The sequence below is a fragment of the Dendropsophus ebraccatus genome, chromosome 5, assembly GCF_027789765.1.
Source record: "Dendropsophus ebraccatus isolate aDenEbr1 chromosome 5, aDenEbr1.pat, whole genome shotgun sequence".
NCBI lineage: Eukaryota > Metazoa > Chordata > Amphibia > Anura > Hylidae > Dendropsophus > Dendropsophus ebraccatus.
In genome coordinates this window covers 115,064,871-115,088,384 of record NC_091458.1, presented here as the reverse complement: position 1 = coordinate 115,088,384, position 23,514 = coordinate 115,064,871, and the positions used below count along the sequence as shown (strand labels likewise).

The 23,514-nt window shown below is 42.1% G+C and overlaps 2 protein-coding genes across 3 annotated transcripts in view; both read right to left on the bottom strand.

Annotated features, from left to right (window-relative positions):
* Positions 1-50: 50 nt before the first annotated feature.
* On the bottom strand, positions 51-11,155 carry TCEANC (transcription elongation factor A N-terminal and central domain containing). Its single transcript, XM_069972447.1, has 2 exons — positions 11,079-11,155; positions 51-2,476 (listed from the first exon to the last, which is right to left on the bottom strand). Exon 2 carries the CDS (start codon positions 2,472-2,474, stop codon positions 1,446-1,448), a length of 1,029 nt encoding a protein of 342 aa, XP_069828548.1. The 5' UTR covers positions 2,475-2,476; positions 11,079-11,155; the 3' UTR covers positions 51-1,445.
* Positions 11,156-19,957: 8,802 nt separating this feature from the next.
* EGFL6 (EGF like domain multiple 6) overlaps positions 19,958-23,514 on the bottom strand; it is a 54,962-nt gene continuing 51,405 nt past the window's right edge. For both annotated transcript variants that reach the window (XM_069972445.1, XM_069972446.1), the window contains 2 exons: positions 21,676-21,941; positions 19,958-20,217 (listed from right to left, as the gene is read on the bottom strand). In XM_069972445.1, the coding sequence (XP_069828546.1) occupies positions 20,125-20,217; positions 21,676-21,941 (359 nt within the window). In that variant the 3' untranslated portion in view covers positions 19,958-20,124. The remainder of the gene's footprint in view (positions 20,218-21,675; positions 21,942-23,514) is intronic.

Genomic DNA, 23,514 nt, shown 5'->3' with positions numbered 1-23,514 from the left:
GATGCATCAAAAGAGGTATATATGCCAAGGATGAGAACAGTTTTGCCTCTTTATAAATCACTAGTCAGACCACACAAGCAATACTGTGTACAGTTTTGGGCACCGGTATATAAGAAGGACACAGCTGAACTGGAGCGGGTGCAGAGGAGGGCAACAAAGGTCATTAAGGGAATGGGTGGGTTACAGTACCAAGACAGGTTATCACGCTTGGGGTTATTTACGCTAGAAAAAAGACGTCTTAGGGGCGATCTGATCACAATGTACAAATATATGAATGGACAGTACAGAGATCTTTGTAGTGATCTTCTTACTCCTAGGTCTGTAACCATGACAAGGGGGCATCCTCTACGTCTAGAGGAAAGAAGATTTTATCATCAGCATCAACGCAGGTTCTTTACTGTACGAGCGGTAAGACTGTGGAACTCTCTGCCACATGATGTTGTCATGGCCGATTCATTAAATAAGTTCAAGGGAGGCCTGGATGCTTTTCTTGAACAATATAATATTACAAGTTATGGGCATTAGATTTCCGGTGATACGTTGATCCAGGGATTGTTCTGGTTGCCATTGGAGTCGGGGGGGAGTTTTCTCCCTGTGGTGGGGTGGTTGTCGTCTGCCTCGTGGGGGTTTTTGCCTTCCCTGGATCAACACAGTAGGGTTTCCCTAGGTTGAACCTGATGGACTCTTGTCTTCTTTCAACCTTATTTACTATGTTACTATGTCGTTATGACGTAAACGAACAGTATATGTGATATAAAGCAAGTTTGCACTTTACATTTCTTTTTTTTTTTAGTTATCATGCTGTAAAACAAAGCTAAACTGTACTTACTTGTATCCAGGACCAATATCTTGATGGCAGCTCAATGTGTCTGTCAATCAAATGATTGCCACATTGAGCTGCCAAATGAGTGTGCAGATCACCGTGTTTATGTTAAAAAAAAATTTAAACAGATTTTGATGATGTTTTTTACTGTCTATATCATAAAAGCCTAAGAACCCTAATATCTTTCAGTTTAGTTTTCTTTCTGACCACTAAACCTTAAAGATGAGACCTCCTGTTCTGTCTGTGGCAATAAGCAGGAGGCTGCTGAAAAGTGATCTGTACAGCATTAGTCTATGTTCTGCCAACATAACGGCCGTTGATGCAAAACAACAGCCATTATTAATGAACATTAACCCCTTCCCGCACCAGATCGTACTAGAACATCCCGCTGTGGATGGGTTCAGAGAGGGGTCGTGTGGCAACCAACCCTGTTCTGAACCGCCATGATCCTGGCTGCTATCTGCAGCAGAAGACCGCAGCTATTAGCGGGCGCAGTCCGATTTGCTGCTCCCACTAATTAGACATTCAAATGCAGCTGTCGAAACTCACAGCTGCATTTAAATGTCCTGTGTGCCCCATTCACATTCTGAGAATAAGTTTATATCTAGAACGTATAACTATTTCACAGACATATCCATCTACTATGATACCACTGTTCTCCACACGCATTACAAGTGACAAATGTCATCATCTCTTCATCAGGGTTCCCAGAGCGTACCCAGCCCGGCAAGAAGAGCGTCCCTCGGGGAATCATGGTCACTTTACAATTAAACTGTTCACATTTCCTACATTTAATTTTACTTGTCTGGACTCCATCAGCACGCTGTGGAAGCTGATGTTCCTGGACTCCAGCCTGAGTATAGCTAGCTCTAAGATCTCGGAGTTCCTCACTTGCCATCTCCATAGCAGTCATTCCAGCAAATGTCTTAGGGGACAAATTTCCAGAATAAATTAGCTTTTTTAAGTGCATATTTTTGGGATTTTTCAGATTGGAAATTTTACTACGTATGCAACTTCTGTATTTTTTGTCATCCCTAGAATACAGAATATAGATGTATTCCTCAAGCTTCCTTCCATACTCCTGGACTTTCTCCTGGCACTCTGAAGAGTCAGCCAAAGCTTGATACAAAAGTTCTCTGCACTTAATTCTCAGGTCCTCAACAGACATTTTCTGCTGTTGGTGTTCACCTGTGCTTGGCTGCTTCGTGTACACCTCCTGTGAACCTGACCTTTGATTCTGATCTCCTTCTTCAGTCTCAGTAGAGGAATGACTAATCGTACTCTCGAGATCTGTCACACCTTGTGCAAGGCCTTGAGTGTGCGTCACAGTGCTAACAGCGGCATTGTCAGACCTTTCTTGTTCACCTGTAAGTGTCTCCTGAACTGGATGACAACCGTTGTCTCTGTACAAGAGTTTCCATTTGGAGAGTAAGCACTTGGCTTTCCTTTTCAGTGCTCCTGGCGGACAGCTTTTAAGTACTCTGTACACAACTCTGACGGCATCAGTCTGCTGTAGGCATGCAAACTTGACGTTTGCTTCTTCAAAGTAAGAGAGATGGGATGCAATGTCTTCATACATTCGGTTACTTAACAGACTCTCCACTTGTGAAGCTCTGAAAGTCAGCTCCTTGATACCTCCGGGGTCTAACATTCCTATGTTAATAGACCAAAAGAAAAAAAATGTCACTTATAACTGGAAGCCATGTGGATTTCTAAGGCAATTGGCACTAGCATCTTACCCCTTAAATGACCAGAGGACCTGGTGCTTTTTAGAAAGAAAAGTTATGCAAAATAGCTCACTCTTCCTTGGGAAGGTGGCGTTCCTTCAAGTCAGTGCTTCACTCCATCTAGGAGTCTTAGAACATTGACTGGTGTTCTAAGCAGGGCTGTGGAGTCAGAGTCGTGGAGTCGGAGCTAGTTTTGGCTGGAGTCGGAAAAAATTTACTGACTTCGACTCCAGATTTTAAATAAATCTTAGAACAATTTAGAACTGAGTTTTGATATGAAATATATAAGTTTTGCTCATCAATATATACTACTAGAAAATGTACTCGGTGCTGCCTGGGTATAAAGTGTAAGTGTGTTAATTAGATTTGTTCCAAGAGTGCTAAGGGGGCCAATCTATACCCTTGTTTGTTTGTTTTTTGTCAAAGGGGAAATCGCCAGGAGCCGTATATACCCCTATATACCTGACAGTTCTGCACTGTTTATGTAAATTGTAGCTTATGCACATTAGAAATAAACTTAAAACTTTAAACATCCTAAATACCTAATAGCCAAACTGAGATGTCATGTGATCAGACTGTATACAGAGCCTGCTTATATACAACATTGTCAGTGTTGTATACAGCCTGGTTATATACAACATTGGTAGTGTTATATACAGAGCCTGGTTATAGACAACATTGGCAGTGTTATATACAGAGCCTCGTTATATACAACATGTGCAGTGATATATACAGCCTGGTTATAAACAACATTGGCAGTGTTATATACAGAGCCTTTTATATACAGCATTGGCAGTGTTATATATAGCCTGGTTATGTACAACATTGGCAGTGTTATTGGCAGGTACATAGACATAAAGATTTTACCTAATACAACTCTGGAGCAGCAACATACAATTGTCCATGTGGAAAACATGCAGAATCCAGATTTATGCCGCCACCTGCAGTGATCAAGCTTGGGCCTTGTTTATTGCCATTGCAAATGATGCTTAACAGGAAACTGCAATCGTCTAAAAGGTATTGTTTCATCTGAGTTAATCAGTGGAATTAGTGTATACCTGTAGTGTATAGTTGGGGGGGGGGGGCTGTATACCAGCAATGTATAGTTGGTGGAGGTCCTGTATACCTGTAGTATATAGTTGGTGAAGGTGCTGTATACCTGTAGTTTATAGTTTGAGGGTCGTGGATACCTGTAGTTTACAGTTTGGGGGTCCTGTATACCTGTAGTGTGTAGTTTGGGGGTCCTGTATACCTGAAGTGTATAGGTTGGGGATATTGTATACCTGTAGTAAATAGTTGGTGAAGGTGCTATATACCTGTAGTGTATTGTTTGGGGGTCCTGTATATCTGTAGTATAGAGTTGGTGAGGTGCTGTATACCTGTAGTATAGAGTTTTTGGGGTCCTGTATACCTGTAGTGTATAGTTTTGGGGTCCTGTACACCTGTAGTGTATAGTTTGGGGTCCTGTATACCTGTAGTATATAGTTGGTGGAGGTCCTGTATATCTGTAGTGTATAGTTTTGGGGGTCCTGTACACATGTAGTGTTTAGTTTTATGGTCCTGTATACCTGTAGTGTATAGTTTTATGGTCCTGTATACCTAGAGTGTATAGTTTTGGGGTCCTGTATACCTGTAGTGTATAGTTTGGGGGTCCTTTATACCTGTAGTGTCCTGTATACCCATACCTCCCAAGTGTCCCTCTTTTGGAGGGACAGTCCCTACTTTTGACCCACGTTCCTCTGTCCCTCTTTGCCCCTTACATGTCCCTCTTTTTGGCCTAGGAAGTAGATTTGCATTAATAAGCCTTCTATGTTGCTTTAGAAAGTGTCTGGTTCCTTACTGTATAATAGACCCAAACTTGCATATTATTCTATCATGTGATGCAAGCTGGATCCTAAAAATTGTTATATTCACATGAATCATGTGACATTATGGCCCCTGTCACATGCAGACTCATTGAGTTCTATGGCCCCATACACACATCTGTAGGTGTTTCTGATCCATTTGGGGTCATGATCCATGCTGCAACAAAACAATGAAGCCATTGTGCGTCTGTGTCACCTATATGACAGTGGGTACCTGCAAATGCCGACAGGAACTGAAACACATTTGTAATCCTGTCCGCAGTTTTGGGTCCGCAATTACAGACAGCGTTACTGATGTGTGAATGCGACCTAAGGATGCAGTCACACATACAGGATCTGCTGCAGATTTGCAGATATCGATGTAACTAAATGCATCAATCTGCAGCAGATCCTGGATGTGTAAATGCATCCTTAAATTAAAATTTTCCAAGCATGAACCACAACTGTCCCTCTTTGGCTGTCCAAAATGTTGGGAGGTATGTATACCTTTAGTGTATAGTGGGAGCAGGGGGTCCTGTATACCTGTACTGTATAGTTGGAGTAGGGGGGTCTACCAGTTATTTCTGTGGATCTGTTGTGCCCTAGCAACCAAAGCTCCCTGTGAAAATGAAAGTAGTAATCCTATTGGTTGCTAAGGCTTCCAACTGCCGTTTCTGCTGGAGACCTGCAGCGCTAATTATATCACCTGTGTGTGCAGTGTGGAGATTTTCCCATTCATCTCTATGGGGCGCTCTTATCCCTCCCCTCCTGTACATCTGGCGGAGACGGAACCTTCGCTCTAACCTGCCCGGGCACCCAATGTATCTGTGGGCCAAATTTGGGGTCAAACGGTTCAGGCGTTTGGAAGTCTATAGGGGACAGATGGACGGACAGACAGACAGATCTTCATTTTTATGATATAGATGAGCAACATTCTAATAGGACACTGGCCCTATTAGATAAGGGTGGTTGGGGAAAAGTTGTCGGTCCCTATTTGGCAGTTTGTTTCTGAGCTGGAAGAGTCCATTGTGTGGGGGGAGATCTGGTCTCTCCCTGGATGCTGGATAACTGTATATGAGCAGCAGTGTAATATGAAGATATCCTGTGTAATATAGAGGAAGAGGAGAAGACATAAGTAGTGCAGCAGTAACCTCTGTCCTCAGTGTGGTGTTTTTCTTCAGTGTTCTATGGCTGCAGCTGTGTGTGTGTGTGTGTATGCTATGGCTGCAGCTGTGTGTGTGTGCTATGGCTGCAGCAGGCTGTGTGTGTGTGCTATGGCTGCAGCAGGCTGTGTGTGTGTGTGTTATGGCTTCAGCAGGCTGTGTGTGTGTGTGTGCGCTATGGCTGCAGCAGGCGGTGCGTGTGTTTGTGTGCTATGGCTGCAGCAGGCTGTGTGTGTATGCTATGGTTGCAGCAGGCTGTGTGTGTGCTAGCCCCCACACCCACATCATATGTGTGACTTCTCTATATCACTGTGTGACCCCTCTATATCACTATGTGTGACCCCTCTATATCAGTATGTGTGACCCCCTCTATATCACTATGGCTGACCTCTATATTACAGGGATCTGGCATTGTTAGCAGTGTATCTTTGTGTATGGTAAATATTTACAAACAGAAAATTGTCAGCAAAAAAGACCACCTGCTCCTTCTAGTCTAGGAAAAACAAAAAGAGATACAGCTCACCGTACGATGTTGATAGCAGCAACAAGTTAGTCTGTGGAGGGTGCTCGATCTTCGATCTTCTGACCATGATTAAGCGCAGAAGCGCGAAACGCGTAGGTCCCACTATGCTACTTGCTGTATTTTAACATGCACGAATAAAAGTTATATTTTAATCTTTCTACGTCCCGGAGTGCCGACTTCCACACCCCCTCCTTCCTTCTAGTCTAGTTGTGAGTAGTTTAGGACATGGAGGCTGGAGACTGGCTGCATCCACTGCACACACAGGAGAAGCTGCTTTATATGTTTTCTTATTCCCTCAGAAGTTGCACCAGGATCATGTAGGACATTAGGGAGAAGCTGCTGAGCCAGTGTGACAAATAACTCCCCTGGTATATGACCGGCCATTTATGAAGGAGCAGGAGTCGGAACTGATAAAATTCAGGAGTCGGAGTCGGAGCTGCAGCTTACCGACTCCACAGCCCTGGTTCTAAGACTCCTAGATGGATTGAAACACTGACTTAAAGGGGTACTCCGGCCCGGGGGTATTTTTAAGCTATGACCGGGGAGGGGGTGGTTATAGAAGGCGGAGATCACTTACCTCCCCGATTCCAGCACTGGGTCACAGATCGCGCCGCCGAGTACAGCCGTCCCACGGCCGCTTCCTGGTGTGAGCTGCGGCATGAGACGTGACGTCTCAAGGCAGCTTAGCCATTAAGCGGTCAAGGTGGGACTCTACGGCTGCTGAATGGCTGAGCTGCCTTGAGATGTCACGTCTCATGCTGCAGCTCACACCAGGAAGCGGCCGCAGGACGGGTGTACGGGGCAGGGCGATCCGGGACCCGGCGAAGGAACCAGGGAGGTAAGTGATCTCCGCCGTCTATAACCACCTCCTCCCCGGCCATAGCTTAAAAATACCCCCGGGCCGGAGTACCCCTTTAAAGGAATGCCGCCTTCCCAAGGAACAGTGAGCTATTTTGCATACCTTTCCAAAATTCCCGATGGAGCAGGAATGGCCTTTGAGTCATTACACATCTTTATGACGCTCTCTTTAAAGGGGTTGGCCACTTTATCATAAAATTGCTCAGTGTACAGTATAGGTAACTGTACTCACAGTATATACTGACAGCAGCTCCCTATGTACCTCATAGAGCTAATATCAGACCCTCCCTCCTCCAGGCTGTGCTTTCTCTGTGGTGAGTCTGTCAATAATATGGCTAAGCATGGAGGAGCATGTGACCATGCCCTGCCCCCAGTGTCCACAACTGAGCCTGTATATGACTATAGAAGACAAGGAATAGTTACATGCTCCTCCATGTCTGCCATTTTATAGACAGAATCACCACAGAGCAGGACAGCCAAGCCTGGAGGAGGGGAGCCTGATTTTAGCTCTATGAGGTACACAGAGAGCTGCTGTCAGTATATATAGTGAGTGCAGTTACTAATACTGTACACTGAACAATTTTAGTATAAAGTGGCCAACCCCTTTAAGAAGAAATAGCATCCCACAGGGAAAACAGGATTTTACATGGGAAGGTTTAATGACCCTAAGTTTTTTAGATTTCTTCAGCTACCATAATAATACAGCTGGTTCCCTAGTTTTATATATTTTATATTTTAACATGTAAGGGGCAAAATGCCAAATAAAAAAAACATAAAAAAATAATAATACATAACAATAATATATAACAATAATATTAAAAAACAAACAAAAAAAAACCTGAAGAAATGCCAAAAAACAGTATTTTTGTGGCCAAACAAAATCAGTGTGCTAAGGAGGCCGAACTGCAAACCCCATTTTTAAGCTGGAGCAAACAAGGTGTCAGGACGCCCTGCAAGCATATAACATTATAGTGGAGTGCACACCAGTTCCGTACATGAACATAATATCACCAGCAGAGGGGGGTAGCTTATAAAAAATGGCTATGTGGACTGTTACATTCACTGGATCAGTCCAAATAAAGCCCAGCAGGAGAAAACTAAAAAAAATCTCCACTGAACCTGTCCCACTGACTGAACATGACGCTATGTCTGTGGATCGCTGCCATATAGCTAAGACATAGAGCTAGAGCGAAAGTTTCATTCTAAAACATTCTGCACTTATATGAATTTAGGATGTAAAGCAAAAAGGACACAAAACCCCATATTGAGGTATCTTCATAAAATGTCCTGTTCCAATAGCAGAAAACTACATAGAAAAGTAGATGACTATAGGCAGGAAAAAAAATACCGCCTGGTCCATGTAGGGGAAGATTGACAGACAGAGGGGCCCGTTACTGGCCTGTCTGCCTGCCAATCATCCAACGCTAAGCACTGTGACTGGCAGTGACTTAACACAATCTGCAGTTGATAAAAGGACACTTTTTACTTGAACAAGCACCATGACGTATGATATAAAATAAGGTATGAAAAACGCTAAATTTACCCTTTACACCTGAGTAGAGATGTCAGAATGGAAGGGGGGTGACAGTGTCACTTTAAAGCGTAACTGTCATTTCAGGGCCATTTTTCTGAAAACATTAAATATCAACAGCACAAGCGATTTTAAGAAACTCTGTAATAGGTTTTATGTACTAAAAGAGTTTCCTTCTGTACTGAAAAAGCAATCTCCCAGCCTCCCCCCTCACATCAAATGAAGCAGGATTTCTGTCTCCATTATGTGGCTATGGAGAGGGGAGGGGCTGTTAGGAGTGACTGAGCACCCTGTAGAGCACAACACCCTGCAATCTTCTCTCAGTAAGTTCATAGATAAGCACTGACCTTTCTGACACCTGAATGTAGCGTTTCAGGTGCCCAGAGAGTCTACAAACAGCTGACCTTCATGTCACCTCTTCCTGTTCCCTCATCTCCCTCAGCCCCCCCCCCCCTTCATAGGCTTACAATGGAGAGAGCAGAGCCCGTCTTCACTGGCTTCTCTGTAATGAAGACGTGTTTGCCTGATAATGCACAGATAAGAAGTCAGGGGGGGAGGCTGGGAGATTGCTTCTTGAGTACAGAAGGAGGCTTTTTTGGCTGATGAAACCTATTACAGAGTTTCTTAAAATCACTTATACTACTGATTTCTGCAATAAAAAAAAAAAAACATGACAGTTACGCTTTAACCCTTAGACGACCCAGGGCGTATAGTTACGCCATGAAAGTCTGTCCCCAGACGACCTAGGGCGTAACTGTACGCCCTGGGTGTTTCTCCCGCTATGAAGAGTGCTCCGGAGCGGAGCGCGCTTCATAGCAGGTGGGGGCCGGCTGCAATCAGCAGCCGGGACCTCACCGGTAATGACACGCTGCAGCGATCGCGCTGCCGCGTGTCATTAACTCCTTAAACGCCGCGACCACAGCGTTTAAGTGTGACAGGGGGAGTCCCCTGTCACTTACCGATCGGGACCCCCGCAGTGTGACTGCGGGGGTCCCGATCGGTAAAACAGACTGCCGGAGGTCTCTCACCTGCCTCCGTGCGGTCCGATCGGCGATCTGCTGCACTAAGCCTGCACAGGCAGGCTCAATGAGCAGATCGCCGATAACACTGATCAATGCTATGCCTATGGCATAGCAATGATCAGTGTAAAAATCCAAGTACTGGATGTAAAAGTCCCCCAAAGGGACTTCAAATGTGTAAAAAAAAAAAGTTAAAAACACTAACACACAACCCCAAAACCCCTCCCCCAATAAAAGTTGAAATCACCCCCCTTTCCCATTATATAAATAAAACATATAAAAATAAACATATAATATACCGTAGCGTGCGTAATTGTCCGATCTATTAAAATATAACAAGCGTCATTGCGAACGGTAAACGGCGTACACGAAAAGAGGGAAAAAAGTGCGCGGATTACCGATTTTATGTTACATTATATATATAAAAAAAAATTAATAAAAAGTGATCAAAACGTCTGATCTTCACAAATATGGTATTAATAAAAACTAGAGATCATGGCGGAAAAAATGACGTCCCATACAGCCCCGTAGGTGAAAAAATAAAACCGTTATAAGCGTCTCAATAGTCCCATTTTATTTATAATTAATTACCAAAAAAAAGGATTTCATTTAAAAAAAATATATAACATTAGAGAATCTGTGTAACCTGCATATGGTTGTGTTCGGACTGACCTATAGAATAATAGTATCATGTCGCTTTTACCATATAGTGCATTACGTAGACACAGGAACCCCCCAAACGTTACCATATTGCATTCTTTTTTACGATTTCATCTATTTATATCTTCATAAATAATATATTTGGGATTCCATCATACATGTTATGGTAAAATGAATGACACCATTACAAAGTACAACTATTCCTGTAACAAACAAGCACTTACATGGCTTGTAGATAAAAAACTGAAAGTGCTGGAGCTCTTAGAAGGGGAGGAGGGAAAAACGGAAACACTAAGATCAAAATTTGCGCGGTCCACTGGGTCATTTTGGGCCTGGTCCTCAAAGGGTTAAGCATTATAACTTCTTTTTCTCCGGTATAAAGCTGCTGCAGCCGATGCATGCAGCGGGCTGCACAGGAGCTTTATGCTGTGATGCAGAGCTGCCTGTTTCCATTTATATGCCAGTAACACTAAATTTTCAACAAGCAGGAAAGAAGGAGGATGTGACATATAGGCAGGAAGAGAATGCAAGGGCCAATGCCTGCAGCATCATACACGTCCAGCAGGGGGCAGTGAAGCAGCAGCACTGAAGAATGGTGTAGGCGTCTTATAGTAAGATTCGGTGTGTTGCCCATAGCAACCAATCCTATTTTGACAGAATTCTGAGAAATGAAAGCTGAGCTCATTGGTTGTTATAAGCCACAAAAAGAGTCTTACTATAAGCTTAATATACCAGCCCCAATGCTCTGTGTTTGGAGTCAGTGAGCCCACACACCGCTGCAGTTATACAGTCCGGTACAGTATATACTACATAAGTGCAGTAATACAGCAGAGCTTTCTTATACTGCAGCTACACTACTATTACTGACGCCTGTACCAGCCGCGCATCTGATTGGTCCGCACAGGCTCCGCCCCCACCGACCGTTATTACCTGTAACAATCGGGATATCCTGCGGATATGTGATCGCTCTCTAGACCGCGCGATGATGACGTCATGAGAACTGAAGCTATAACCAATGGGAAGCAAGCCGGCCCCCTTAGAGTGATGGACAAGTACAGTGTCCAATCAGAGGCTGAGTACTGTCCTTGCCGTCTACGTCGAGCTGTGTGTGTAGGAGCCTGGCGGTGGCGCTGCTGCCCTGTGCTCGGTCACTTCCTCCATCCATAGCGCAGTTGTGGAGCCTTTCCTACACAGCACGTTATAGGTTTAGAGCTGTTAACCCCTTCATCGCATGCCCCGGGCTGTCTTCAGCTGCTATACAGGTGAATGCCATCATAGCTGACAGAGAAAAGACAAGAACATGATTGCCTGTCTGTCATATTATAGACATTACCCTGTAATATAATAACTGCACAATACTAAGTATTAAAGGGAGAATTATCAGAACTGTCGTCCTCTTGTTCTGTATGTGAAGGGCGCAGTCTGGTTGCTACTGGCAACTCCCTCCCTTTCATAGCACTATTGTATATGATTGCTCTGACATCAGGAGGGTGTGAGGACATGGTGAGCAGACTACTGCATGACTGCTGAAGCGGCTGGTGACCGATGGGCGTCCACCATAGCATCAGACTGCAGAAGACGCAGCAGGATACACACACTATCAGGCTGTGTTGTTGCTGCATTGCGGTTTGTGTTTCCAATAATATGTAATAATAAGCAGGAATACCATTATAGTATTGGAAACAGTAATGCAACTTCTGCACAATCTGATCACGTTTTCATATTTAGTGCTCTTAATTTTTTTCTTAAGGAACCTAAAAGACACCTGACGTCGTGAAAGGAAAGGAAAGGAAAAGTCTGGTGGATTCTGCAGCAGAAACCGGAGGCACGGCCACAGGTTACAGGGAACCAATCAGCACCATTGTACTGATATAGTTCCCAGCAACTCAGTATAGCGCTGACCAGCAGAGAGCCGTGACTAGTCACAGACGGCTCCTTGCCCAGATGACTAGTTGCCGCTTCTCTCCTGGCCTCAAGCGTCGCAACTAAACGTCTTTGAGCAGAAAGGAGCGGAGGTGCACAAGGCATCCCGCTGAAAGAGATAGCAGGCAAGATTTGGTGTGAAGTCCGCTGGCAGCAGTTCCAAGCGGAATCTCTGCACCGATTCCGTAGTGTGAATGGGCCCTTCCGCCCCGTTCACACTGAGCAAGAACATCGGAATTCCGCAGTGGAGCGATCCGCAGCGGAATCCCGCCTTTCTCAGTGTCTCACTGTGAGTGAATGAGAGGGCGCTCGCTCCTCTGCAGCCTCCGCTCTCCCCTCAAAGAAGTGACATGTCATTTCTTTGAGCGGAGAGCGGCGACTGCGGAGGAGCGCGGGATTCCGCTGCAGAGCGCTCCACTGCGGAATTCTGACGTTCTTGCTCAGTGTGAACGAGGCCTTCAAGAGGAAAGTTTTCTGCTTCAAGTTCTTTATCTATTCATCTCTGGCAGAATTCGAGCGGAATGCAAGCGGAATTTCAAGCAGAATTTAAAGCCCCATTGACTTCTATAGGATTCCTCTAGAGAAATCAGCCCAAAGAATTGAAATGTCAATTCTTTGGGCAGATTGCTGATCCGCGACAGAATTTTCCTGACCGAAATTCCGCCTTGTTAGCGAATGAGCGGAAATCACATTCAACGCAATATAAAAAATGAAATGTTCATTTTTTTACGGATGGATTCAATGCACAATTTGATTCAGAATACGCTCAAAATTCCGCAAAAATTCCTCAGTATGCATACACCCTTTGGGCAGAAAGCATATCCGCGGCAGGAAATTCTGCTCAAAAATCCTGCTGTGTGAACAACAGGGTGAAAATCCCTTTGAACAAAATGGGACATTGCTCTGTTCTTACTTTACAGGAGGATTTTCAAGTGGAAATTAAGAGCGAATTCTGCTTCAAATTTCTCGCCTATTCCTCAGTGTGCAGATACCCTTACAGCACCAGGTTTTGATGGCTGTCCAAAAAAATGCCTATCAAACAGCCAAAAAAAGACGTGTGATCGTGGACTATGAAAAACATATTTAATTTAGGCTATGTTCGAACAACCAAAAATAAAGGTAAAATACCTCCATAATTGTGAGGTTAAAATACATCCACATTTTACATATAATAATGGGCTCTATTGAAGTCCATGGGAACTTGTCCGGCAGTCCACACACAGTATAGAATAACGTCTGTAATTTATTATATCCGTCCAAATGGTAAACATGCTCATTATTTACTTTACTACCCGCTTTTGCAAACACACTTCTGAGGTGGACCCATCTCAGCAGTTACAGTCCAGTCCGCCAGTCGCGGACTGGACCCAGAACAGCGCTGCGACCAGGGATTGGCTGAACAGGCCATCACTGCCGAGCTGATTTTGTATTAGAAGTGGCAGTGGGGTTGTTCAGTGGTGGGGGGGGGGGGACTCCCTTTAAGAGTTTCACTGGGCTGAAATGTGCTTTAATGGTGCGTTCACACCTACAGGATCTGCAGCAGATTTCATTTAAATAACTGAACACAGCATCAGTCTGCTGCAGATCTGCTGCAGATCCTGTAGGTGTGAACGCACCCTTAGGGTACAAACCCACACACCGTATACACAGCAGATACGCAACAAATACGCAGCAAATACGCAGCAGATTTGTTGGTACAGATTTGATGCTGTGTTCAGTTATTTAGATCTAATCTGCTGCGTATTTGCTGCGTATTTGCTGCGTGTTTGCTGCGTATTTGCTGCGTATCGCAGCAGTAAATACGCTGCTTATACGGTGTGTGGGTTTATACCCTAAAACAGTAATGCAATATTTAGAAATCCACCAGTAGTTTCAGTTACCTACCTTTGTACATTGTCTATCTCTTTAATTTATGCTTCAGTGGGTACCAAGTCTCTGCTTTCTGTCTGCTTGGCTTTTTTCTTTATTACACTGACCTGGTTTCTACTGTTTTACAGAATAGCCAAAAATCCAAACCATTATGAGTGATGGCATCAGCTGGGATCCATTAAAACACATGGTCACATTCACACTTTGTATTACAGCAGCCATTCTGTGACACGGCCGCTGTCTGTGATGTACCTGCCGGATGAACATCACTTCTTTTGAATTGTGGTATGGGTACATTTGGGCGTGCCCACATTCCAATTAACCATAGCAGACAATGTAGAGTACGGCCAGAGCTGTACTTTTCATTGTCTGCACAGTCAATTTTGTGCTGCCTCTATTCAATGATTAGCCGCTGCACAAAATTGGTATGTCAGTTTTCTGTGTGGCCGCATAGACTCCCGGTTGGAGTGCAACAACAGCCGTTATTTATTGAAATGATACATTGTGTGAACAGGGCCTATAATAGATCATAACTGATAACCCATGTATCCAGGGTATCTAAGCTCCACAGACTGAGCAATTTTTACTATTCCCTTCCTTAGAAAATACCACTTTTGACAATGTTTAAGGCTGGGTTCACACTGCGTTTTTGCTGTCCGTTCAAATGAAAAAAGCAGATGCTGTTGTATGCCGTACTACAGAATCCATTTTCCATTAATTTATAAAAATAAAAAAAGGATTGAAACATTTTTCTGTACAGTAAAGGGGTACTCCGCCAAAAATCTTTGTTTTTGTTTTTTTTTTCAAATCAATTGGCTTCAGAAAGGTATACAGATTTGCAAATTACTTCTATTTAAAAATCTCAAGTCTTCCCATACTTATCAGCTGCTGTATGTCCTGCAGGAAGAGGTGTATGCTTTCCAGTCTGACACAGTGCTCTCTGCCACCTCTGTCCGAGACAGGAACTGTCCAGAGCAGCAGAGGTTTTCTATGGGGATTGATTCCTGCTCTGGATAGTTCCTGACATGGACAGAGGTGGCAGCAGAGAGCACTGTGTCAGACTGGAAAGAATACACCACTTCCTGCAGGACATACAGCAGCTGATAAGTTCTGGAAAACTGGAGATTTTTAAATAGAAGTGATTTACAAATCTATATAACTTTCTGAAGCCAGTTGATTTAAAAGAGAAAAAAAAATTCGCTGATAACCCCTTCAAAATTAAAAGTACTGAAATGTAAACAGTGAAACGGTTGGGAAAACACAGCTCAGTGTAAACCTAATCTGACTTTACAATTTGCACCTTTAGAAGATCATTTAGGAGCAACTGCAAGTTTATAAGAATTTTCCATTTGCTGTGCAATAATGAACCTGAAAACATGATATAAAACATCCTCTTGTTTTTTATCAGATCCCCAGATGATTTTACTGTAGGTCCAAAACTGTTGTTGTTTATCTGTGTATTCTCTCATCTGTCAGTGTTACTAAACACAGCTGTGTCCTATGTGATAATGCTGTCTTCACTAGCTCTGTAAAAACGATGTAAATGTTTCATAACTTCATAGCTAAGATCATAACTTTAGTGCGGGATCCTAACTTTGGGGCTTGGTTACAACTACAGTGGTACCCTGTTTTAAGAGTAACTTGGATTAAGAGCATTTTGCAGGAAGAACTCACAGTTCTTCAAAATTGTAACTTGGTTTAAACCCTTCCCGCACGAGGACGTAATTGTACGTCCTAACGCGGGTGGGGGAGTTCAGATCCCGCTCTGAACCGCCGCGGTCCTGGGTGCGGCATGTAGCCCGGGACCGCGGCTACTAGCGGGCACGGTCCGATCGCCGAGCCCGCTAATTAAGTCTTCAGATGCAGCTGTCAAAGTTGACAGCTGAATCTGAAGACTTACTGCAGCTGTTCCCTGGTGGTCTAGTGGGGAGTTCGCCCCCCCGTGACGTTGTCTGTGTCTGTTCGCCCCCCGTGTCTGGTGTCAGCTGGGGTCTGCGCCGTAATGGCGCTGATCCCGGCTTGGCATTCTATTGCTTTTGGCTGCAGCAGCCAAAGCAATAGAACACTGATTTCATCAATCTATGCTGTATATCCTATACAGCATAGATCTCTATGAGAGATCAGTGTGCATATGCTAGAAGTCCCCCAAGGGGGCTTCTAGTATATGTATAAAAAAAAAAGCCCCCTCTCCTAATAAAAGTTTGAATCATTCCCCTTTTCCGATGTTATAAATAAAAACAAATAAATAAATAAACATGTTTGCTATCGCCGCGTGCGTAATCGCCCAAACTATTAATTAATCACATTCCTGATCTCACACGGTAAAAAGCGTCAGCGCAAAAAATCCCAAAGTGCAAAATTGCGCATTTTTGTTTGCATCAAATCCAGAAAAAATGTAATAAAAAGCGATCAAAAAGTCGTATATGCGCAATCAAGGTACCGATAGAAAGTAAACTTCATGGCGCAAAGAATGACACCTGACACAGCCCCATAGACCAAAGCATAAAAGCGTTATAAGTCGGGGAATGGAGCGATTTTAAGGAACAAATATTTGTTAACAATGGTTTGAATTTTTTACAAGACATCAAATAAAAGAAAAGTTATACATGTTATATATCGTTGTAATCGTACCGACTTGAGGAACATGCATAACAAGTCAGTTTTACCCCAGGGCGAATGGCGTAAAAACGAAAACCCTCTAAATAAAAAAATGCGTTTTTTTTGTTCAATTTCACCACACATTGAATTTTTTGCTGGTTTTGCTGTGTACTTTATGCAAATATTCAGCCTGTCATTGCAAAGTACAATTAGTGACGCAAAAAATAAGGACTCATGTGGGTCTCTAGGTGGAAAAATGCAAGTGCTATGGCCTTTTAAACACAAGGAGGAAAAAACGAAAACGCAAAAACGAAAATTGGCTCAGTCCTTAAGAGGTTAAACAGATCCATTAAACAGACTGCAAAAATGCAGTGTGAACCCAGCCTTAGTAAGCAGTTAAAAACTCATAAGGGAGACAGGACACCTCAGACACAAGGCTAGGATGAAATCTAATATTAGGACTTCAGTAATGAGGACCATGGACTGCAGAGAGGACCGAAGCTACTGCAGGAGATCAGTATTGCAGTAGGCAATTCCTTTACCACCTACCTTAGACACCTGGCCTGAATGACTATCTTTGTTGTTTGTTACTCTCCTTTGTGTGTGCCATCTGGCTGCGCTTTTAGTTCAACACGTGCACTGAACATTGTAGAATGCTGTGATTTGCCTTCACTTCTAGAACTTGTAATTATTGCAATCAAATCCATGTTGGTTAAACAAAATTATTTTAATTTAGAAAATACCATAACAAATCCATTGCCCACATCATAGCTTCACGGAATGAGAACCTTTGAGATTTTTCTTTTCACAGTAATGCATGATTTGTATTTTCTATGGAAACAGAGTTTTCTGCTATTTCTATGTATCCATTGTCCTTTTGGCAAGCTCTCTATTTTTATGGCAATTATACATGGAAACGTATACTCACAAAGATATTCTGGAATGAAGGTTGTAGAATAATGGCATACAAAAGAAAATATTTAAAATGTTACAATCCTGGATATACTCAGACTACTCACATGTAACTGAACCTAAGGATCACTTCAAGTAGCCTACTTACTCTATGTGTTTTGAGTCCCTTTTTTTAATTGATCCATTGTGAACATATAATGGTATTAAGCATATAATTTTTGATGATATGTAATAATAGCTTTGTATGTAATATTAAAGCGAATGTACCATAAGGTACATTTGCTTTAAGTGTCGCACATGAATAGATTGGCCGGTCTATTACCGAGCACCGACCTTGGCTGAAGCACTGAAGGCAGCCCAGCCCAGCCCTAGTGGGAGGAAACCTCCGCCCCTCTATAACGAGGCCCCATTGAGTTTAATGGAGCCACGTCACAGAGGGCAGGGGGTTTCCTCCCACTAGGGGTGGGCCAACCCACCTCCAGTACTTAAGCCCGAGTTGTTGCTCAGTAGTAGTCCGGCACCGTGGGTGGGAACAGGGACTCGTTTCAAAAAAAGCACCAGTGCCATTTTAATCATGTGCAACTCTTAAAGTGAATGTACCTGATGGTACATTTGCTTTAAAAACATTCTATATACAGGTTTAGGCTATGTTTTCACACAGTATTTGCTCAGTATTTTTGCAACCAAAACCAGGAGTGGATTGGAAACATAGGCTCTGTTCACACACTGTTGAAATTGAGTGGATGGTCATCATTTAATGGCAAATAATTGCAAATATTTTAAAACAACGTCCATTATTTGCCATAAAACGACGACCATCCACTCAATTTCAACATTGTGTGAACATAGCCTTTATGTGTTTCCAATCCACTCCTGGTTTTGGTTGCAAAATACTGAGCAAAAATACTGTGTGTGAACATAGCCTTAAAATGCAGCCCGGTTCATTGTGCACACCAGTCTTCTATCCTGCTTGAATGAGATGTAATCCTGCTGTATGAGAGTCAAGTGCTGCTATGCACAGTTAAAATGTTGAAATAAAAGGGCTGGGGGGACTCTGTAGACGTGGCCCAATTCTTCTTTAGGTCCCTTCCTTGAAAGACAGTCAGAATGGGCCCCAATCCTGCGCTTGCAGCCAAACTCATACTTTTTATAAGGCACTTTATGGCTTGTGCAGTCAATTAGAATTTTTCACATTCAGCATTTACCAAACTTGTAATAAATTCTCATTTTCCTTTCTAGAATATAAGTCTCCAATGTGGTTTAACAACAAGAAAATTGGAAATAACATTTTAAAAAATACTGCCCAGACAGTTTATCTACAGTACGTGCTGCATTATTTTAGGCATGGTTTTCACACTGCACATAAAAGTGCCATATAATACTTCACAATAGGAAAATGATAGGAAATGATATAGTGTATAGTTACAGCCACTAGTTTAGTGACAGAAGGCATAGTCAAACATGTAACAGCATAAAATGAAAGTAATAAAACACACACAAAATGACTAGCACCTTATAGGAGAGTTGTATGTGACTAGAGGAGCGTGTAGTATACAACATTCCAAATCTCAAACATGTAAAGCTCAAGATATGCTGTTCATACTGTACATAACTCCCTTGCTTGTAAACATGTATGGTCAGTATACTGAATATGAAATCTCATGCTTTCATGTAAAGGGCAGATCAGTTACCCTTGCATACAATAAAGTTAAAGGGATAGTAGCACCACAACACAGAAAGTGTTTTATATGTGATACAATATCACTATTTCTTCCTCATATCTGTTGTAAAGATATATATATATATATATATATATATATATATATATATAAGTTATAGTCTTTTATGTTTTATGGTCACTCTACTGTTGTTGCAGGTCTCTTCACCCACACCTGATAGCTGGACTGGGACTCACTGTGACTTATGGGATGCCTTATTGGTGAGAAGATGTTGTCCAAGTGGGAAAGCCTTCATGCCTTGCAGAGATGAATTTTTTTTAATTTACATTTTGACTTCTGATCCCCAACCTGCGCCCATGTAGCAAAGAGTGATTTTCTGATTTTACCAAGTGCTGTAAGGAAAGCCCTTTTTGTTGTGATACAGGCATGGGTGTTTGGTTATCAATGGATACAGTTTACGGCTGCGTTCACACTACGTATATTTCAGTCAGTATATGTATATTTCAGCCAGTATATTTCAGTCAGTATATGTATATTTCAGTCAGTATATTTCAGTCAGTATTGCAACCAAAACCAGGAGTGGATTAAAAACACAGAAAGGCTCTGTTCACACAATGTTGAAATTGAGTGGATGGCCGCCATTTAATGGCAAATATTTTCTGTTATTTTAAAACAACGGCTGTTATATTGAAATAATGGCAGTTATTTACTGTTATATGGCGGCCATCCACTCAATTTCATCATTGTGTGGACAGATCCTTTCTGGGTTTTTAATCCACTCCTGGTTTTGGTTGCAATACTGACTGAAATATACTGACTGAAATATACGTAGTGTGAACATAGCCTTATATGGGATTGTCCCCAGAGGAAAACAAAGAATAACAAATAAGTAATTAAAAATAGGAAACATAAGTTAAAATGCATCCTGCAGTTGGCACACAGTATGCAATCTAGTGTAAAAGGTTGAAAATAATAGATTAATAGGCATTTGTCTCTTAGTCTTCAGTACATGGTCCAGAGACAAGGAAGACATTGTCCAATGCCATTTCTCCATGGTTTCCCTTCCCACGTTCAGATTCAAATATAATCTGCAAATAGATAACAGCGGCACAAAGAGTCAGTATGTTTGTAATATAAGATGCTTAGGGAAAATACATCATTGTTTTCTTGTTGTAAATCCTAAGAAAATTGGACCGTTTTTTGTAAACCAGCTTAAGTTCATGGCTTCTAATTTCCTAAACCAATTACTTGCTTTTAATTGGCCTAGCTCATTTAGAATTCCTACTATTGTCCTGTGATAAGATGCTGGGATTGGGAGAACTGTATGCATATGCGCCGTGTTGTAATGACAGCGCCACGCAGCTGCTTCATTATAGCGTGGCGCATATGCATACAGTTCCCCTTCTCCCAGCGTCTTATCACGGGGAACATGTGAATGCGGCCTGTGATATTTCATAATAGTGTTGAATAATGCTTTTTGCCAAGGCTTGCATGTAAATTTTACTTTCCAAGAAGAGACATTACGCTTCTCTGAAATTATGAAGAAACTGAAAATCTAATAAGACATTGATATTACCCACATCTGCCTGGAATTTATACTTTCTCCCTGTACTTGTGTGGGTCTCCTCTGAAAACACATGAATAGGCTAATTAGATGCATATGAAACTGGCTTTTGTGTCAATATGCTCCAAACAGAAAGAGTTTTTGAGTCCCATTGGGGACAGGGCTTATCAGCTGTGCAGTATTTTTTTTTATCTCAATATAAATAATAGGAAATATATCACTTGTCATAAAACTGGTTATTTCATGTTTGATACATTTACAGAAATATGTTTTTACTCGGGTGTGATGATTATGCTTGACTGCATATGTGTGCATAAAATCACCATCTCCCTAGACACGTCAGATGAGAAAAATGTATTTGATATGCTGTAAAATAATGGTGCTATTAATTGTATACAGTGAAAATAAACGCCACAAATAATGTACAACTGAGTGGACATACCTATGCAAATAAGTATGTCGACAAAATGAAAAAAAGTAAAATAAGTAACATGTTTTTTTAAAATATATTTCTATTTCCTGCCTATATTTTTTATTTATTTTTTGTACATTGTTATAAGGGCTGCCATCTTGCCTGGGCTGTTTTTTTACAACATGTAGTGACATGCTTTACAGCAAGCCTCATGGACATAGAGGACAATAATTAGGACCTGTCCCATGATGAATGTGAAACATTACTGAGGGTATTCTGTAAACTTTGAAGAGGTCATTCCACAGGAAGCTGCTATTGTCTTATACTGGTGTTCTTTATTTACTGGTGTCACCTGATGCTGTAATTTTGTACAGATCGCTTTACAGCAGTCTCTCCTTATCATTACAGGTAGAACAGGAAGTGTCAGCTTAGTTTTAGATCTAGTGGGGAGAAAAAACTGATGTGTGGATGAGACAATGTCTATAAGCAGCAGGAAATGTAGATTCTATATTCCTTATTAACCATAGCTGGAAATAAAATTGTCAAGAATCAATCTATTTGCCACTGTACCTTGCTGGAAGATATGTCATGTGTCTCAGGTATTTCAACTCTTGCTATCCTCCATCCTTTATTGTTACTTCTGTTCTCTTCCCAGATGGGATCACTGTTTTCATTCATATACACCCGTAGTTTACCAAACTTTTCTCCGAAAAGATGATATGTGAAAATCAAACAGGACTTGCTGTTTGTGCGCAGATTTGTGAGTGGAAGTCTCAGACGGCCTACAGCCTTCTTGTGACCGGCGGTAGCAGGAACTGATAGATAAAACCCAGTACCTGATTGAGAAATGGAAATGAATTTACTTGGTGGAGAAAATGTGCCGAATGCTGAGTGCTAAGTATAGGTCTTTGTAAGTACTGTCGTGTATGAATGATAACATACTAAAATATAATATGGAAGAGTGGGTATACAAAGGCACATGCACTAATTCAAATCACAATGCGGTGACCAAAGGTGGCATAGATTACAAAAGCTTGCTGTTCTACTCTGTTTCTGTAAGGGCGGTATTACATGGGACAATTTTTTGGCAATTAATGATAAGTGATCTCAAACGACTGCTATGACAGATGATCTTAAATCATTTACCCTATTACACAGGACGATAATCGTTACTTACAGTCGTTCTTACGCTCGTCCTTTCCTGGCCAATAGACCAGGTAACAACTGAATGACGTGTTATTACACCGAACGATGTTCAAAAGATTTGTCAACGATCAACAATGAAAATAGGTCCAGATTGAATGTATTTGCAAAACTATTTTTATTGGACATGTCCTACAAGTTTTACTATATTAGTTGAGATGGAAAGTCCCCCTTTAAAAAGATTCCAATTTAAATTATAATTTCAGAATCTATAACTAATACTATAAAAACAAGTAGATAACCGCAGCACTCAGAGTAGAATCAAAAAAGCGTGAAGTTTATTCCACCCAAAACTTGCAAGTTTTGGGTGGAATAAACTTCACGCTTTTTTGATTCTACTCTGAGTGCTGCGGTTATCTACTTGTTTATATACCACGCACTATTGGTCCCGTGTGCTGACCGCTTGGCACCCACCTTCTTTACCATTGAGGAGTGCTGCAGGACTTTCTTAGTTATAATACTATAAAAAAATAGGAATGTAGACTGGGGTACCACAAATTCTGTAAGAAAATAAAAATGTTGGCGTATGTTCATTAGGGATGAGCGAATGAACCTGAACTATCGGCTTCTGATTCCTGACGCCGATCAGACGCCGATAGTTCAGGTTCATATAAACCCGAACCTCGGCTGGTTCGCTCATCCCTACTGTTCATGTGTAACTTGATTGTATCTCTTTTATGTAAATTGGAAAACAAAAAACATGAAATAGAATATCAGGAATTTCATACTTATTCTTGCTGGTGTTTTGAAAATACCAACCACATATACCAGAACAGTTCTGTGTATTAAAAAAAAGCATGCAGCAGATACCTAAATTATGAGGCAGACCAATGATTCCACCTAGAGATGAGCAATTCGCTCATCTAAACAATGCGCAGCACTTTGATCAGCGCTCCGCTCATGGTGCCGCCGGCCTTTCAGCACTGCTCTGCTCCCTCACGCTCCTCCCAGGATGCCGGGAAAAGCTGGATCCAATCCTGGCAAACTTCTCCCAGTTTCCTAAGATTGGATACAGCTTTTCCCCACCACCCGGGGTGGAGCAGTAGGGAGTGGAGCAGCGATTAAGCCGGTGGCAGGTGCTTCTCATTGTTTAGATGAGCTATTTGCTCTAATTCCACCCTTTTATTTTTAAATCCACACAATGCCACCATGTTTGGCCATCTGTAGTGGTAGTTATGTCCTCTCCAATTCCCGAGAAAGGGGATC

What these genes read in the sequence shown, in the direction of transcription:
- TCEANC (XM_069972447.1), bottom strand. Translation starts at nt 2,474, where the DNA reads ATGTTAGACCCCGGAGGTATCAAGGAGCTGACTTTCAGAGCTTCACAA.